The sequence below is a fragment of the Columba livia genome, chromosome 11, assembly GCF_036013475.1.
Source record: "Columba livia isolate bColLiv1 breed racing homer chromosome 11, bColLiv1.pat.W.v2, whole genome shotgun sequence".
Lineage (NCBI taxonomy): Eukaryota > Metazoa > Chordata > Aves > Columbiformes > Columbidae > Columba > Columba livia.
The window spans coordinates 15,012,185-15,032,209 of NC_088612.1; the positions used below are offsets into that span (position 1 = coordinate 15,012,185).

At 38.2% G+C, this 20,025-nt stretch overlaps 1 protein-coding gene across 8 annotated transcripts in view; it reads right to left on the reverse strand.

Annotated features, from left to right (window-relative positions):
* Window positions 1-508: 508 nt before the first annotated feature.
* THSD4 (thrombospondin type 1 domain containing 4) overlaps window positions 509-20,025 on the reverse strand; it is a 310,710-nt gene continuing 291,193 nt past the window's right edge. For all 8 annotated transcript variants that reach the window (XM_065076051.1, XM_065076050.1, XM_065076048.1 and 5 more), the window contains 4 exons: window positions 13,006-13,179; window positions 10,216-10,395; window positions 8,045-8,189; window positions 509-6,635 (listed from right to left, as the gene is read on the reverse strand). In XM_065076051.1, coding sequence (XP_064932123.1) covers window positions 6,493-6,635; window positions 8,045-8,189; window positions 10,216-10,395; window positions 13,006-13,179 — 642 coding nt within the window. In that variant the 3' untranslated portion in view covers window positions 509-6,492. The remainder of the gene's footprint in view (window positions 6,636-8,044; window positions 8,190-10,215; window positions 10,396-13,005; window positions 13,180-20,025) is intronic.

A 20,025-nucleotide genomic window follows, 5' to 3' on the forward strand; every position in this document is an offset into this window, starting at 1 on the left:
CACTTAGATTATTTTGCTGTTAATCCTCATGTTCCACTGGCAAAGCACTAACTGAAAACCCGATGTAATTGCAAAGAACTGCAAGATTCCATGACCGCACATGGCAGCTCCAGCAAGACACTGCAGGCTCCGCTGCCTCCCGCAATACAAACCCCTCCTTCGCCGCGTCCCCACGGGGAAGCGACAGAGCCTCGTCCTGCAAATGGACAATACAGTTAGGAGTATACTGGGAGCAAACCTGCCGAGGAAATAAGCAGAGCCCCGGGAACAGCCGCCGTTCCCCCTGCAACACCGACACGTCTCTGAGGGGCAGCGGTCAGGATGCGACCATCAGCTCTGCCAGGCTGGCACACCAGAGACACGGCCTTTGGGGACATTATATTTTGGCCACTCCTCAATTTGAGTCAGGATTCCCGTAGTGTGCCATGCCCTTGATGATACTTGAACTATCTCAAGAAACTCTGGAAGAACATTTCAACCAAATAAGAAATAAATCATGTCACATCAATTCATCTTGAATTACTTTATTTTTCACAATAATAAAAAATAAATTAGTCATAAACAAAAATAGTTAACATTTTTCCATCAAAGAGAAAATGTATACAATATGAAAAGGATGCTGTACAGTTCTGGTTCAGGTGCTTCGCCATGGATACATATTCCTGAACGAGTCAGAGAGCAATTTGCCTATACTTTCCCCCCTTAATTCATTCAAGGAACTGGCTAATCAGAAAGTTTAGAAAATTGTATTATGGATTTACAGTATGACATATATACAAAAATATATATATGTAATACTTGTGCTATAAAATTCCCTAAAAAGCTGGGTTAGTATAATGAAAGAGCTGGACAAAATTTGAATGGTATATGTAAATAAATACATATTAGGTCCCTTTTAATAAAAAAATCTGCCTATTCTAAATATTTGAAATATTTTGGTGCAGTGGCTTGTTACATAGACACAGCTCAGAATTACATATTTCCCATAGACATCTTGTATTTACAAATAACAACAAAATAAGTTATAATAAAGTATATCCTTCTGCCAATATCAATTATGAGGGTCAAGCAGACCATTTTATACATATTAAAAACGTTAGGGTTTCTTTTGTCTCCAGTCCTTCCTGATCCTCTGTGTAGATCCTGAGTGACTACAATGGGACTTCACAAGTTCACATGTACCCAAACCCCTGCCAAGGCCACTGGTCTCAAGAGACCCAGACGCAGCACAGACCGCACAGTTCAGGGCAAGCAGCAACCACAGCCTGTCGCTGGAAGGGAAAGGATTGCTCAAAATTAAGCTCCCCTCCTCTCCAGATATCGCGGTAGTTACATATAACCCATTAGAACAAATGGGAATATAGAAGATTGGGAATAAGAACTGGTTGCTAAAAGCTGAGAAGCAAAGAACTGGGCTCAGGTCAGGTGTGAGTTCTCTTGAATGGGATTTTCTCCCTTTCACCAGGTCTGAGTTTCACCCACACTACTGAGATATTATAATGATGATAAGTTTGCTTTAAAATGTATTGAAAATGCTTATTGGATGATTTTTCATTTCTGATATAGAAATAATTATTTTACTCCGTTTTCCTAACAGCAGCTAATGTATCCTCCACAAACATATTCTGTCAGTATACAAATAAAGGCAGTTTATTTTCAGTGTTGAAAATGTCATGTTTTATATTCCAATTACAGACATGCACTTGAATTATCTGCCCAATACACAGAATAGCTCTTAAAGAAGCCTGGGACTCTGCGTAAGTCTTGAGAAAACCAGACAGACAGACAGTTTTTCCTTTTTGAGCATGAAGATGATCATTATCCTTTTTTTTTTAATGCAAGAGATGTGAGAGTGAAGAGCCACTACATACCTCAATAGCTGTGCAATCACAGGTTCACTGCACAGGAATTAATTCAGTAGGTACTTCAATTCTATGCATGTTACCCCAGACAGACACACACACTTTCTCTCTCTGGCCTGGCAGGAATAGATCTCTCTTCATAGCTGGGCTTGGTTCTAACATAGACTCTTATCAACCAAATGGCCAGTTCAAAATTTTCAGTAATTCTGGCTAAACTGAATATTGTCATCTAGAGGACAAAGGAACGGAGGTGAGATAAAAGGAAGAGGAGAATACTTGTGGGTGTGAAAGGGAGACAGGTCAGGATGAGGATGAGGTAAAGCAAGGCCCTGAAAAGCACATTTTACTACTTACAGTGGCATACATTAGAAAGAGTGGAAGAAAAATATTTTCCTCAGGAAGGCAGAACCCCCCCTTTACTAGCCCTAAGCTGTTTCCAGCACCTACCTTCTTCCTCCCTCAGTGGTGACCACTGGTGCTTTCTAGGTCTCAGACAAAGTCCAGACAAAGTCCAGGCACTACTGCTGCCCCACGTGGTCTTTTATTCTACGAGTTTCATGTACACACTTCAGTAAGGGCTATACTGACCACTTTTATCAAGTGTGTGAACAAGTAACCTATAATACGTCCTGTGTTAACATTTAATTAACTTCAGATGTTCTGCAACACATTGGGGTTTTTTCTGTATAAAAGGACCAAACTCTGAACTGCACCGTATTGTCATAAAACTGGGATCTAATCAACAAAATCATGTCAAACACTGCTTTACTCATACAGAAAGTTCTCCTTCTGCTCAAGTATTGGAAAAAAAAAAAAATAACCCACAGATTATGTGTGTAGTGAGGAAGACCCTAGCTCCCCGTGCAGGGATCCTGAGGTAGTCCTGCATGGGGTTGGTGGGCACACACTCTGGCTGGACTCCAAGGCGAGCAGGTTTGCAGAACACCCATGGCTCCTGCACTCGCCTGCCGGCTAACGAGATCTTCCCTAGTTCAGAGCCCTGGGGACTGAAGGTCTGAGACACTAAAGCAAATGCTAACACTGCCTCACTGCTGGGCAAGGCAGACACAGGCTCATTCCCAGAGGAGCATCCCTCGTGCTTCCACACCACCTTCAGTTCTCTCAGTGAGCGAGAAGGGAGAACTCAGTGCTCTCAAACTTGGCATGCAATTGCTATACACAACCAATTCTACCTACATCTGCTTGGATCTGACGCTGTGCAGGAGCTGGCAAACCCTGATGGACCTTTGATAACTCAATTAACTGCACCAGCACTACTTGAAGGAGGGTGCTTTGAGACACAGAGCCTGCCCTGGATAGAGTCAATTTTGGCCAGCTGTGTGTCTGCAAGACATGCTGCATGCTGATTTTACCCCAATAAGGAGTTAAGACAGCTTAGACCCTTCAATTATCCACAGCTCCTATACTTACTCTGGTCTTACTGGATTTTGTACATGAAACTCTTTAAGGCAAGGAAGCATGTTTTCTTTCCACCATTTTGCAGGATTTTTACCAATGTTAAAATATCAGAAAAAGAAATTAAAGCATTCCAACTCAGAAGCCTGTATAATTTCTTTCTTTATATTGGTACTACGCCTGCTCTAAGTCTACTGCATTCATTAAGGCCACCTCTGATTTACAGTGAAAGTAAAATCGGGCGCTCTGCAGGCATCATCCTAAATTTGTGCACTGCACTATTCAAACAATCATTACTGTAGTCACAATTTCAAAAGTGCACTTTGCGTGATGGTGAAATCTTAGCATAGCACGCACTTTGTGTAGATAGTATTAGTACATTAAAGTGCTGAAACACGGGGTTCATCAGCTCATTTTGCAGGAACATCTATTTTGATTATGCTGACATGAGAAGAGATGATAAATTATTAAGTTCAGCAACATTCTGGTAGTTTCCTTATCATTAGATGGTTAAATAGGTGAAACAATCTCTTTTGTTTCATCTGGTACATCTGAAAACTGTCCCTTTACTAAAAAAAAAAAAAAAGTACAATTTGTATAACTGTAACTCACTGCCTTCAATTCACAAAGCTGTACAGCTTAGGCATAACACAGGGCTATACTATTATGTGTATGTATATATTCCTTGATATATCTTTCAGCTCCCACCAATTCTCTTTATTTTAGTGGCAGCTTAATGTAGCGTACAGTATTATCATCTTTGTAAAACAACCCAATAGCCACATATTCAAGAGGAAAATAACCTATTTTCTAAAAGACTGGGATTGCCTGTCTATGTGCTGAGTCACTGACTGTCTCACAGGCAAAAGTATGTGCAAGCAGATTGTTTTCTATGAACTCATTGCAAACATGATTACCTCTCCGCATTTCATTTGCCTTGTGGTTTTCAGAAAGGCTTTATACGGAACAGGTATTTCCCTCAAGCTAACGGGATACACTTCCTTGGGACAAGAGAGACAACAGCAAAAATTATATACTGTATGTCAAGATTTGCTGCAATGAGATATCCAGATGAAAATATGTATTTGCAAATACTGGATTCCAGAGCTGTTTATGCAGCACTTTCTCCATATAATTCTTTGGTCAAGAATTTGAGTGATTTAAATGATCATCAATCTCTAAGTTATCTTCATGGATAAATCTTCGCAATACAAGGGAATAGGACCGTGAAAGATTCATGAACTCAAATTACAAGTTTTCTAATTAGCATTTCTGTTTCTAGCAGCTTTATATCAATTAATTACAGTGAAAAAGGTCAAATTGGGGTGCACAGAAAGAGCCGATGACATTACTGGTTTACTACAAATTTTAGGGGAAACACTTTTTTGTTTCACTTAGCCAAACAGTAGTAGTCCATCATAACCAAAATCTATTTTTAACGAGTGACCACATAAAATCTACGGTTTGTCTCAATCCGAGGCAGCTTTTAGACTACAGGAGTTCTACCTTCCTGTGGCTCCCAGCACACCAACTGATGTGACTGGTCCCACACCAGCAGGCTTTGCCTCCCAGTGCCCCATCCTCTCTTCTACACCCTCTCCACCAAAGCCGGAAGAAGGAAAGAATACACCGTGAGGCTCCAACGTGGTTCTTCAGCAGCAGCAGGACACCTTAATCACTGTTATTTCACACCACTGGGAGCGACTTAACATAGATCATTAAAACTGTTTTTCAACTGGGACAGCAGGTACCTTAGAAACAGACGCATAGTTGGGTATCTCTAATTTACAAGCAGTATGCTGTAATAAACAGCTGACTAAGCGGAGGTGTTAATTTTTTCCCCTCAGCCTTATTTACACATTTGAAAGACCTCTCCTGTAAAGGCTAGAGAATAACACAAAAACTTTCATCTGCACTGCACAGCACATCCTGTTTGCTGTTAGCAAGTCCCAAGGCTGAGTATAGTAATGGCAGAAATGAAAAATCACCACCTAAATTCATCTCTAAGTCTGGAGCGATTCTTGAGTAGCAGAAAACGAGTGATATGAATAGATCTGCGGGATGAAACACTGACTGAAAAAAGACAAGTATGTTGTAATAACGGATCAAAACCTGAAGAATGTCACTAGCTAAAATGTCCTTTTTTACAGGTACTTGACTACTACGCTCCTCCTGCTGCCTGATTCCAAGAGCAATGGATTACTATAAATCACAGAGACCTGCATCCTTTGGTGGTTGTTTCAGAAACTGGTGACATATCCAGACTAGGTCTGGGCAAAGTACTTTGGTATGGTAGTTGTTAAGGAATAGTGCAGAGACAAGACATTAGGCAACCTACCAGTTCCCTGAAATAACTGCCCTACAGGAAAGAGAGCTTGCCAATGGAAACAATCACTTTTTTATACCAGCAAAGGCTCTTCGCCTTTCTGGTAAATGTCTCACTGACAGCTGCAGTTGTTAAAGACTTAAAGGGCTAGAAACTAGCGGCACTCTGGTAGGTAATGTATTTTAAAATCCACATGAAATTAGAAAAGTGTAATTTCCAGAGTTTATGAATTAAATATAAAGGCACTTTTTGGCAGTCAAGTGTATATATATTTGCTGCCTGGGGACAGGACGTTAGTTAAAAGTACAACTGAGAAAACTTAACAGTGACTGTAATTTATTATGAATGGACTGAAGTAATTAAAAATACACATCAGGGTGCTAAGAAACTGATGATAAATTGTTCTTCAAGGGTCTGGTTCTTTGTGAAGTACTTTTTCTCATGTGCATGTTTCATTGATTTAGTCATCTAATTTAAGGCAGTCCAAAATACCAAGTAAGAGTAAGCACTTAGAAAATAATGCAGCAGCTGCAACCACACTGGTCAAATATCTCTGGTAATTGCCTGTGATTGATTTAGTTTTTACTAATTTCACAATACTAAGGCTGGTATGTTCTTTAAATAATTATCTGATGAGCAGGTGCAAATAATAGTATCATTTAAAATTAATGCTTTAAAAAGATCATGGTTTTACAACAAACATTTAAAAAAAGATAACTGCACAATAACTGTAACTGAAAGGGTGTGAGATTTAACCACAGTCTTGATGGACTCAGTAATATAAGAAAACCATCTCTAAGAAGCTAAAACCTGCTGTAGTCAAAACAGTAACACTGTTCAAGCTCCATCCGAAGACTGACATTGCCATGTTGAGCAGAGGAGTATTTGTTATCTACGTCCTAGAAACCCTGGTTGTCTGTTTGCCACACGGGTACAGGATGCACAACAGGCTGTTTTGTAGTAGGTGTAGACACAGAGCCGGGCCTGAACCACCACATTGCAGTTGTAGTATTTGTCTTTGCAGTTCTCATCTGTGGACAAAAAGGAAGAGAGAAGAAACGGAAGAGTATTAGAGGAACAAATATCCAATCGATTTCTTTGTACCATGTAAAATCCCTTGGACCCATATTTAAACATTCATTGCCAGGTTAAAATGTACTACCTGTGCAAATAAGTTAGATTATTCAAGATTTTCTGCATTTAATAAAAAGATGCATAAAAATGTGGAAGAAATGCATCTGTGTCCATTTATACTTTTGTGTGGTTTTGGGGGGGGGGGTTACTGTGCTTCTTTTTTTTGTTACTACATATTTTGTCTCGAATGCAGATGATAGGAAGTCTCCAGTATTCTTCACTCAGGTATTATGTCCACTTCATTTTCCAGTTCACAGGTACTAATCTATGTGGCAGTGCACAGATGGCAGCAGAACCTGCAAATGCTATTTTCAAGTACTGATGAATCTAAGTACTGGAAAATAGTAAACCATCTCCCTCCTTACAAACGTTATGAACAGTTTAAAATAGCGACATGAAAAAAGACAAAAGTTGGTGTTCTTAACATTCCCCATTTTTCTAAGCTGTTAGGATGTGGTCTGTTCACATTTTGAAGTTTTCTTTTACAATCAACAGGGTTAGAAATACTTTTAAAGTGACAACTAAGATTTTCATACGATCGTGTATGTGACTGTGCTGTTAAGAAAAAGACTGAAGGACAGAAGCCTAATAGCAGATGTAAAAATGAGCAATTCCGTACAAGCCTGTTTTCAATAAAAAATAACAACACCAATATAATAAAAATATGAATCCTATTGCTATACCAGGATTTTTATATAGTCATCTTAAATTATGTTGAAGAATAATTCTCAATTGAGAATTTAGACTCTAAGACTTAAAACTGTTTCTAAACACTTGCATCTTCCTTTCCATAGTCATTCTCATGATTATTAAAATAAAATCTGTATGTGATGAATGACTTAAATCCAATGCCAAATTATGTGTATGTATATGCTTATTATATATAAAAGAAAATTGCTTAATCACTCTTAGTGTCTTAGTTTAATGTTATTGGTTCTTATAGAACCTGTTACCAAATTCAGTATATCATACATTATTTTTTTGTTTGTTTTCAAGACTCTGTCAAGAGAAACGTTTGACAATGCAAGGAGGCTGCGTAAAAATACCCTATATGTACCATTTTCACAGAAGCGCATTTTTCACATTCTCAGCAACTTTAAAAGTGAGCTCCTTCCTTACATGTTACAAGGAAAAAGTTTTTAATCAGAAATGAAAACCTACTCTGACACCATAAAGAGCTGTATTTTGTGTAAAAATGAAACCCTCAACCTGATAAAGAAAATATACTCTAAAACCTCTGCAAGATTATTAAATATCTTCTCCACTAGATGGAGTTCCATCAGAACAGAAGCTGCTTCTTCCTTACCTATTTCAGGGATACAATCTTGTGTGTTACATGGTTCTTTTTCTTCAGGTTTAAGCTGTGGATCACACTGAGTACTGGCTATCATGTCATCTGATAGACATCGTACCTCTCGAACCCGAAATCCTCCTTCACAGGATTTGGAACACTGAAACACAAAAGCTGAAGTTCATGAAGACCATATGAGATGTGCAAATACAGCAAGAAAAAAATGGGAGCCCTGAAGCCAGACCAAGGTATCACTGTAGCCGGTTATCAACTTCACCATAAAGTCCTTATGCATACAGGTGCAATTTTGTTAAAGGTTCAAATACATTTTTTATTATGGAGGCAATAACTGGACAAGTAAACATGGTAGGCACTGTGCAACTGAAAGCACACTACAGTATTTCCTTTTCTGAATTTATTAGTTAGCTGCTTGCTTCTCTAATTAGTCTTGTTCTTCTCTGCTTTTTTATATGTATCTCCTAAATGTACTTTTTGCACAGTGTTCACATTTCTTACTGTAAGAATTTCCTGCACTGAACTGTACTACTTGACTGTACTGCCCTCCACTGCCCTTTTTCCTTCCTCTATATACAATCAGGAATAACTTTAACTGCCTTTTTTCTAGTGCTCAATTATTTTTCCCTTCTTGCAGCACAACAGTTTTTCTAAGCATTACAGGTCTCTTTGAGTTTCTAAAGAAAATATTTCTGTGCTCCTTCAAAGTCCATTATAAAGACAGACACTTCTGTGCTTGCTTGTCATGGTATTTTTAAAGCAAATTATTACACATTTCTGCCCATTCTGAAGCAAAACCCCTGTTGACTTCAAGAATTTTGAGGTCTTTGAGATTTGGCTCACTGTCCAGTTTGACCTAAATGCTCACAAACTTAATTACATCTGGGTCATTTATAATGACTAAAACCTTAACAGCCCCAAACTAGTACGAATGTTTTCTTTCTGGCTTTTTGGATGTGATTATTCATTTTCCTAACATGGCAAAAACAACTTATCACTATCATAAAATCAGATATTGTAGTAAACTATCTGAAATAGTCTCAATAATATATTCCTAAATTGCTGTTTCATCTTTAAGTACAACCTTTCCCCACCTTAGAAAAGACACAGCCCTGTGGTCACAGTCATAGAACACTTGTGGGTTTTCTATAGAATTACTCTTGTTACATGGCTGTATAGAACACTGTACTTATTCCAAATCCAACAAGAACTTCAGTTCAGGTTTGTAAAGATCTTACGCATTTAAAATGGAACCAAGACAGAATTTAGATGTTACATACAGCACACTATACACAAACCCTTCTATCTTCTTTTCTGCTTTCTCATGCTGCCAGTAGGCCAGTTGAATAATAGCATTCAGTGAAAGGGAAAAACAAAATAACTCCTCTTTCATGTCATGTGGATGAGGTATTTCCAAAGGTTCCTGACTAAGGGAACTCAAGCTGAAGGCATCTGAGGTGCTTCCACATTTCAGTGCTGTCGCTCTGAAGTTGATTTAAGGCTCAAGGAAAGGTGTAAGTTACTGCATTAGATAGGATGTCATCTAAGTAGTTTTCCCATCATTTTTCATTCTAAGACAAGAATGAACTTCCTGATTTTCGTTTAGGAGAAAAATGTAGATTTCTTTTGTATAAATCCAAAAAGCTTTGTCAGGTACAGTAAATGATGGAAAGACAGGCGAAACCAAAGCACTTTGTGACACTGGTGAAAGCAGCTGATCCATTTCCAGGGGAAACTGAACATCTATGAAGCTCTGTCTTAAGTTGTCTCTCAGCAAAGTTCTAAGTATTATAGTGAAGAGTTTACAGTAAAATATTATGGTAAAACTGAATACATCCCTCAGTCTTTGTTAAATGTTCCTTAGTCTTAGTGAAACTAGAGGTCTAAAAGAACTTCTTAGTGTGCTACATAGTGCACTAAGGGGCAAAGCAACTTAATAAAACAGAAAGTGATGAAAAGACAGCCATGCAGTGTCTCCTCCTGGTTAAGATACTTTTTAACTTTGCTAAATTTCACTGGGTACTAAAGAGTATGCTTTCTGTTTAGTATCATTCCTGAGCAAGATTAAGTCGTTCTTGTGATCAATGGTTTTATCCCAACGGTTTCCCTTTCAGTATACACAGAAAGACACATGAAACAAAACCAGATACAGAAAAGCACGATAGACTTACTGTGCTCCATTCTGTGTGAAACCACTTAGATCCACAGGGTTTGAGGTAGCAGGACTGCTGGCTGGGCGGTTTTTCCAAATACGAACATTCATAGGGATTCAAAACATCAAAACTGCCTTCAGTTTTCTGAACACAAATGACTTCTCTCTGTTGAGTTCCACTGCCACATTCACTAGAGCACTGTATCAGAGAACAAAAAAAAGTGGTGGAATTCATTATTCCACTCATGTCCTTCAACTTGTTTCCAAAGTAACGTGTTGCTCCACGTTATTTGTTTCTAAAATAAAATAACACACACACATAACGCATATATACTTGCATTTTAAATTAACACTAAACCAGGTAAAGTTATGCTTACTCCCTATTCTTGGACACATACCTAGACACTAACATCCAAAATCCATTTTTGTATGAAAGAACTTTTGTATGTTCTTTCCTCAGTAAAATAAACTTACTTGTATCTTTCCTTCCATCACTGGCATGTGAATGACTTGAAGAGAAAAGGGTGAAGTATTCCTTAAGTTCCTGTAGTAAGGCTTTTATCTCTCAGAACCAGAATAGTAGCCTAGATAAACCTTGGATTATTTGTATGCAGTACTAACATAGTAGCCAGCAGTCACAGTTAGGAACCAGGACAAGAAAAGGCTGAAGGATATAGTAATGACTTCATTCATCACCTGACTACTAAGTGTCAGGTATTACATATTTAATTTTTAATCTTAAAAATGGTTATAGTGCTTAAAACTGTACTTGTGTGAAGTCCAAGTTTGGTACCACAGACTCAAAACGTATTTCTGATTATTTTTATGGAGACATATGACTGTAAGTGTGCTTTTCAGAGAAATCTGAAGTGTAGTTTTACCTGTAACTACAGAAATAAACTGGTATTTATTTTCCTAATAAAAAGAGAAGCATAACTTACTTTCTCCATAAACAGTGTTAGTGCTTTTTGCTGAAGCAGGATTGTTGGCACTGCACTGAACCTCTGAGGGTTACAAGGTTAGAGCACCGTTTTGCAGCTTTACAAATCCCCACATTCTGTGTGGCTTTTAGAAAATGCCTTGATCTGCCAGGGTGTTCTTTTCATGTTTGCAAGTATCGATGTGATACAGTGTTGGTTCCAGTACCAGAAAGCAAATTTGACTCACACAGATTCTTATTGCCCATTTAAAGGTTAAATACACACACAATACTGTTCCTGGCACTTGTAAAAAGGTTTTTATAGAAGGTGATTCCAGCAACATATTGGTTTCTACTTTGTGTAAAGGACTATGATTTTCAAAGGCTTTTTCCAGCCTAAACCAATTAAATGTTATTAAATGCGGGGATTTCGTTAATATTTTGGGTGGAATTTTTTATCCCTTTACCAGATACCCACAAAAACCTTGAGCTGAACTAAGAACCTTGAGATGAATGCGCCCAAATAAATTCTACAGAAAAGACCATAACTGCACTTTCTTTAACACTGCACATCTCTCTCCCTTCTAACGGCTCCTTCAAAAGACAAAACCTTAATATTCAGCCTTAGCTCTAGTGGAGCATAATATGGAAAGTCATCCACCAGTGCTCCCTCCTGCTCTGCTGACTGCCAGCTCTCACTTTGGTGTTTACAAGTCAGGATTTGGCCAGCAGAATAGGTGTTGTCAGACACTTTTTTCAAATAACATACAGCAAAGATTTGTACCCTTGATATGCATCAAACAATTCAATCTCATGCAAAGAGAGAAGGTGAACGAGCTTATAAGAACAGGAAATTGTTAAAGACGGAAACTTTCTTATTCCGAACAGAAAGGGGAGAGTTGGGATGACCTCACTGAAGGCTTCTCTCTGTCCTAGCAAGCATGGATATACAGTTCTTATTCCCCTGCATGGAGAGGTGTCAGTAACAAGGCCCAGACGTTATCTGTCATTAGAACAGCAGCTGTTTTAAATCTGAATTTGTTATTACTGTTGTACAGTGCAAATAATTGTCATTTAAAAGCATTAGCATAGTAGTAGCTGTACCACTCTAATTCTCAACTCCTTATTACCTGGAGGAATCTCAGAATCTGAAATGCAGTGAGTTAATAGCACAGCCAAGAGACCTTTCCCTACCAGCTGGATGAAGTGCTGGTGCCAGCAGTCCCGAGGCTCTCGAGGCTGTTTGAGAGGCCACGCAAAGGGACAGAACTGTCTGGGCACCAGCTGACAGCTTCTGAAATGGTCATTTAGAACGAGAAGGACTATTGAGATGTGGATCAAGCGAAGAATTTACCTTGAGGAAAGAGCATCAGGATAGAAGCCACTAACGAAATTTTGTTCTTTTCACCTATTATCACGAATTTCAGCACAACAATACTGAAGCTAACTTTTGGGTTTAGCCACTATTTTTGTCTTATTTATATTTTGGAAATTCTCTCGCTATATATATATATATATATCTGCAGGTATGCATGATCACAAAAGCTAAGCTTGAAAAGGCAGAAATCTGTTCCTTTAGCAATCACCTGAATATGCTAAGCAGCTTTCTGTTATCTTTCATTTTATAAATACACTGGGTCAGTAGATGAGAAATAAAAATGAAGGTACAGAGGAAGACACAAGCAAAATCTTATTTTCATCAAAGTAAAAAACCAGCAGGTGCTGAAAAGTATTGAACATCAATCCAGCAAAACACAGAAGAAAAAAAACATCCAAGTATTCCACAGAGAGGTAGAAATACCTTCCGGCACACATCTTCATTGCACAAAAATACATTTTAAAAATTAAACTACCAGCAGAAAGCAAACATCTGTTAGATATAGAGTTTACCTGTGTCCAGCCCCCAGCAAACCACTCCACTTTACCAGCACAGGGTCCATTATCACAGGGAGTTGTTTCTGAGGGTCTGTTATTGCCGCAGCCTTCCAGAGGCAAACTGCTGATGTGGTTCGTCATACAAACCACTGAACGCGTTCGGACTCCAGCACCACACTCTGCAGAACACTGGGGAGCAAAAGCGAGAACGTGTTCACCCGTCTGTCCTCCAGACTGCAGTGACATGAGGAGAAGCAACAATCATGAAATTACAGTAATTTATACAAAGTCAATTATTTTTACTTGTAATTCAGCTGTAGCAAATCATCTTACAGTCTCATGCATTTGAATACACTACAAGTAGTACCTGACCTTTTACGGTCACAAATGAAAGAAACTGAAGGATTACGGAAGAAAGGAATCTATTTTTTATAGCTTTTTATTAGCCTTCTTACTTTTCCTTCTTCCTGTCTGTAAATTCTTTCAGTTTTCATTTTATTCATCTTTTTGCATACCAATTAATAGATTTGAGAAAGGATAATTTCAATAAGCAGCCATATTTCAGCCTTTGAATTGTTCTACAAGTTTCTCCTCTGACTGTTCCCGCTGTCAGCCAGGTGAACTCCTACACCCTTTAAAAGGACACGGGGAGGAAGAGGCGGTGGCTGTAGAAGTTTATGTAAATTCAGTGTTGCTTTCTAATGATATGACTTCCCAGTAACTAACATTCACCATTCTCAACTTCGAATTGCTAAATCGTGAAAGATCTTAATAATCTGTGATAGGCAGATTCTTATGTCACATATCTGGAGACAGGATGCATGTCATCCATAAATCACGCAGGATAAATTCCATTTATGCCCTTATAGTTTGGTCATTCATCTACTTCAGTGGGAAAGTCTTCAATATTCCACTGTTCTGGGCAGCACCCAACTATTGACATTTGAAAACCAGAAACATGCCAGGGAAATAATCAATTCTTGTGTTAGACTGTTTTCTGTTGTTTAGTTCTTTCTTAATCTTAATCTTTTAACATACAAGGTAATTAGTTAGGAGAAATTGTGTATTGCTTCCACAATGAACAGTTCAATTCTTGTGAATGAATGAACTCTATTGGAACATTAAAAAAAAAAAATATTATTGAATAAAAGTAAGAAAGATTCAAAGAACTGGTAATGAGACACAAGATTGACTAGTTAAGCTTCTCTGAAACGATGCCTATAAGTAACATCATGAACTTTTTTTTTTTGGTGGAGCACAACAAAATTTTCTACTTCACACAGATATGTAAAATATACTTAACTCCTCAGCAAACCATATTTGATGGCTAATGAAGTCTTTTCAAAGTAAAAATGGCAAAAACTTGAAAATACAAAAGTGATGTAAGTTGTGCTAGTAGCGAACATTTTCCTGTTTAGGAAAACTAAAAGTAAACTAAGCCCATTTCAAACAGTCCTCTCCTAGGTAAACTGTTCAGGTGAACCCCGTCAAATGGCTTCCTTTCAAGCCCACTGTACAGAAACACATTTTGTGGCTGTTAATATTTTACTCTCGGCAAGTATGTTCAGTTATATTACGCATAGAGAACTATGCATATAATCTGCAAATACCTTTCTTATTTCTAAGTGATTTTCATTTGACAATCTAATTTGCTTTTCTGCTTCACAAACCAGAGCTGGAAACAAGTTTAGTCTATAAAGTCATCCAGAAAATCTCCATAGTCTTATGTTTTAAATGATTATGCATGAACTAGCCTGACATATCAAATAACAAAGGAAATACCAAATGGGAAGGTATAGGGGTGTCCCACCCTCTGCTCAAGATTTTACAACAGATTAACTGCTCTCAAAGGATTTACAAAGCAAACTTAAACCTGAATGTTTCTGCGTTAAGTATTCGGGTTTTCATGTTTTTTTCTTCCTTTCAGTAAAAATCTTCCACGTGAAAGCCATGATTTCCAAGGCCCAAGGCAGGGAGTAGGAAGCGTCTGGATAATGAATCCTTTTGGTTTTCACAACTGACACACCCACTGCTTTCAATTTTGTGCCATTGATTTGTTGCGTTAATACACAGTAACTGCCATAAGCTAACACTGTATGACATGAGGAACTTTCACAAGCTGCAACTTCTCTGTTCTGGTCCTATTATTAAAGATATTTTGTTTCACTGTCCTGTTTTAATTGGCAGAAACTCCTCAGAAACCTTAGTCCATGGAACACCCTCCCTCGTTTTAAGGAGTATGCCATTTCTCCTCTTCCTGAGGTCCTTCCCTCATGAGTTCAGTTTCAGAAGCTTTCCATTCCCATTAAAAACTAAAAATAAAATTAAAAAACCCACCCTAATCCAGTGCTCTGATAGCTGTTAGAAATCAACTGTAACAGCAGTCCAGCAAAATAAGGCCAAGTCCTGCAAACTTGGAAAACTGCAAGTGGAAGCCTGAATTTCAGTCACAGCCACAGGGCACGGTAGCGAAAAAAACCCTTCAAGAGTGCCAGGTCCCTTTCACTGAAGTGCCAGGCCTACTCATTACCCTCAGCCGGGGCAACAGAGCGCGAGAGAGCCAGCAGGAAATCTATCTGAACTCCAGAGTCCTTTCACCCAGGTCTCAGCAGCACTGCTGCCCTTAATTACATTTTTAAATAACAACCAATTGAGTTCCAGTAAAACATGCCCACTTGCGCAGGATTTCTGTCTACCACACTTCAACCTTCATCTTCTTAATTATTCCCCACAAGACAGTCAAGTTTTTTTATGAATCATCCTGCTGATGTTACGCTACTGCAAAAAATAAAAATGCAAATCTATGTTTGAAACACATTTATGAAACTCTTTTGCATTACTTGACCTACTCTGAGAAAATCCCTTTCAGCAGGGATTTTAGAAGGATTATGTAACCTTTGTTTTCCCAATAATAAACTAAGAATTGTATTTCAGAAACTCAACTCTGTTGCAGTTCCAAGACTGGGGGCAGATTTTCAAAGGACATAAAACTGTTGCGAGCAGGGGGGCTAGTCAGAAATATCCTTATGTATTGCCAAAACGCTTTCTGGTATCTGGATTTAAGTTATTTTCCTTTAGAGTGCATCTATGTATACAGTAGATGCTGGATCAGAAGCCGAACTATCCCTGTATTTAGTCTAGCAGATCCATAGTATCCTTCCAAGGTAACAAAAGTTTTGAAATATGGTCTTGAGAGTTTTTGGAAATCTCAGCTGGATCATGATTGCTTCTACATATGCACTGTTACTTTCTTTATATGTAGTTGGTACTTACATATTACTAATGCTCTCTGAAGTAAGTAACATTAGGAAACAGACTTCTTCACTACTTGGGCTCGCACAATAAATATCACTTCCCTGAAGAGCTAAGGGACTTTTTTTTGTTGTTGTTAAGGACCCAGGAGATTTTACATGTGCCATCCAGATGTAAATAAAAACAGTGAAAGAAGAGCATGAGCTACAATATTCATTCCACATCTGACTAGTCAACCCACTTATATCTATTAGGTAATGCTTTAGGATTGTGAGGAATAAAGCGTTTATTTTTACAAAGCACACTACGGTTCTCTAATGGAAGATGTTACAAAAGCATTGCTGTTACTCCTTTTAATGAAGAGTGAAATCCAGAGCATGGGTTTGACCTGTTTTGATTTTGTTCCCTGATGTGCAGCATTTTTTCTTCTTCCCAAGATTTTATTTTGGCCTCAGAATCTCATTAACATCTAAGAATTGTTTGTATTTTGGCTTCTTTTCTAAGTATGCTCTAAACATAAAATGAGAAACAAATGAACAGAGAAGATGGCAATGAGGAATAAACAAAAATGCAAGAGGGGAATGCTCCAGTTAGCTGGAAGGAAACACTGGTGAGTCTCCCATTGCTGTAGATCAGGAGAATGCAGTTTCCCACTTCTGACCCATAAGAGAAGAAACTTTCCAGCAATTAGAGCTGTCAAAGAATCAGTCATGTGAAATGTTTGCAAGAATCTCATCTGCTCCCATCAATCCAATTTTTTTGTGAAGTTCACTAAGGTTCACCAGCTTTACTCTACTGCTTAATGGATCGAGTTTGCTGGGAACACCACCGTTTTAACACAGTCTGACATCTGAAGAGAATTATGAGATAAGAAGCCATCATTCTACAAAAGCATGTCAAAATATCACAAAAGTTTGTCCAGACTCTGTATAATCAAATGGGGTTAAATACCATGTAGAAGACAAAGCCATGAAACTTAATTCTCTTACTTATACTCAAGACAGAGCAACAAATGTAAAGACAGTAAGATGAGTCTCACTTTGCTGTAACTTTTAACCTGTAATCTGAAATGAGTCAAAATTTATGTTTCTCTCAAGATTGAGCCTGGGGGATATCAGAATATGGTGTTTAGATCTACTTTAAAGACAAGTAACAGAGCATATACTTTTCAGAAAATAAGAGTTTATTTCTTAAGGATGATTTGTTTTCCTTCCTTCCTTCCTTTACATGTTCCACCAGTGTGCAGATGGTGGCTGTACAACTCATGAGCTGTGCAGGTAAAAGCGTGTGTGTAACATACATACAATGGACTCGGATACCTCTTTATCAAAATAAAACAAGAACTGTACTGCTTTAGGAACATGGAGGGCTTTTAAAAATTACTTAGGATTAATTATATGTATAAAGAATCAATCTGCACAGAAACTGAATCCAAGAAGGTCAATGCCAGGAGAGGAAACAGGTGGGCCTAAAATACATAATACATTCTGAGACAAAAAGACAGGAGAATATGGTGAGAAGGCAGCCAAGTGTTATTTACGGAGTGAAGGGCCATGGAGCCCACCCTGGGAAGGAGGCACAACTCATACACACAACTCTGTAAGTACTTTGCAGGTTTTTAAGTGCACGTATGTTGTTGTATTGCAGAAATTATATTTAGGGAAGTTTAATGCTATAATCTTTGAATTTAGAACCAGAACCAGCAAAACTATTAATGAAAATGAAGGCAATTAGCATGATTTTGCATTAATTAAAACTCTCCAAGGTTTCAGTAAAATAAAAAAACCCCAAAATCTTTCTGCCAATCCTAAACTAGATCCTGTCCTTTTCTTAAAACTCAGATGTGACTATTCAGCTCTTCCTCTCCCTGTGTTAAAGAATACCCTTGTTGAATTCTGCACAAATATATATCGCAGTTATCAAACCCTGAAATTTAACATCTGTTGGCAGCAAAGATAACTGTAATTTTTATTTTACTGTGCTTTTTCTGCATGTTTCGCTAATTAACTAAGGCTATATTGTAATGCCCCCTACATTACATAAATCCAGGCATGGAAGTTTGACATATCCCTTGCTGAAAGAGAAAGCATGTGCCTAACCAACCTCTGACAGGCCTCTGGAAATCCGTACTTGCTGCATGTGCAACAGTTCACATTACGTGTTTGCAAATAGGGTTCAGAAAAGTACAGGCCAGGCCTTCTCTTATGGCGGTAACCAAGTTTGAACTCAACCATTTCAAAGTTCCAGCCTTCTCCAAAGTTATGATAAGTTCTTTTACCTCTTATTTCTAGCCACGGCTGAAATGTCAAAATACAATGGGAAAGACTGTTCTGTGGTATTTCCAGCTGGGACTTGAAGTAGGCATGTAATAAATCTCACAAAGAAGGTCTGTTCTTGTGAGATTTCCACCACAGTTCTGCGGACTCAAGAGGTTTGAACAAGCTTTCTTTAAGCATTTGAACTTTGGCTGCTTACTTGAACCACATAGTTTAGTGCCAGTGTTAGGTTAACGGTTGGGCTCGATGATCTTGAGGGTCTCTTCCAACTGAAATGATTCTATTCTATGATTTGTGGCTGCCCATCACTGATCTATGCTCATTGCTGAAGTGTGGCTTGGCTTACGGTACTTTTTAAAGAACTGACTGGGGAAATTACACATGCAAAGTCCATATACTTGGGAATGCCCATTTCCATTCCATTCCATGACAGAACTCTCCTCTTGTCTTTCAACAGAAACACACTTCTCTACAAAGGAGGAGAGACTTCTGATCCTAAAAAACAGCGCTTGCAAGGCACAATAAGAAAGCTAATGGCAAAGGCCTGACTTGGCAAAGCCACTGACTGCTCCTGTATTCCACTGACTTCCACTGGAATCACTGCCACTAAACCTCTGAACATCCGAGTTATAAGGTGTGTGTGAACCTTAGAAGATTCTGCACATTGTAGCCCAAACCTACTTTTTTCCTGAAATAAACCGTTCCTTCCATTCTCTTTGTGAAACAAACTCCAAACCCATTGCTGGCAGAAGCGCTGGTGAATAATGCCAACTGCAGTAGCAAGCATTTGGAAGAAATTAATTTGTACACTTACATAAGCTGAGAAGGTAACAAAATGAATTATTTACTCTCTGACCCTAAAATGTTTGTGGTAAGAAAAAATTCCAACATTTCCACATTACCTGTTTCACTTCTCATTTAATACATACAAATAAGCATATTAAAATTCCACAGTCATAACCTTCAGCTACAAAAACTACTTTTAACTCTGCAGTGGACAAAATATTAATGTAGAACAATGAAGAAAACACGGATACTAGAGTCTTCACTGGAGTGTGTGAGCTTTATGTGGTGGAACAGCACCAGCTGATGGTAGCTGGGCAAAGCTTTTTCAAGAAAGATGTCCTTGAGGGTAGAATTAATTTTCTGTCTTACTTGTAAAATTTCACTTTAATAGCACTGTACAAAGAACGGCTCTATAAGCTTAAAAATAAAACCCAAAACACTGCCATTTCCCCTACAGCAAAGACTTCACCATTTGCACTTATACCTATACTTTACCTGATAACTTCCGGTCTATGCTATGGAAGAGCACACACTGCGTGACTAGCAACTGGAAAAACAAGTTCAAATGACAACAACAAAGTCTTATTAGTGTATAATTTCTTTTTCTTTATAAATATCTATTTGAGTTGTCTAGAGGCTGAAAATTTTGCCAGCTTTTAATTGTAGCAAGAGTCTGATCAGCCTTTTAAAAATTACATGACATACCAGCTACCTGTCCTAT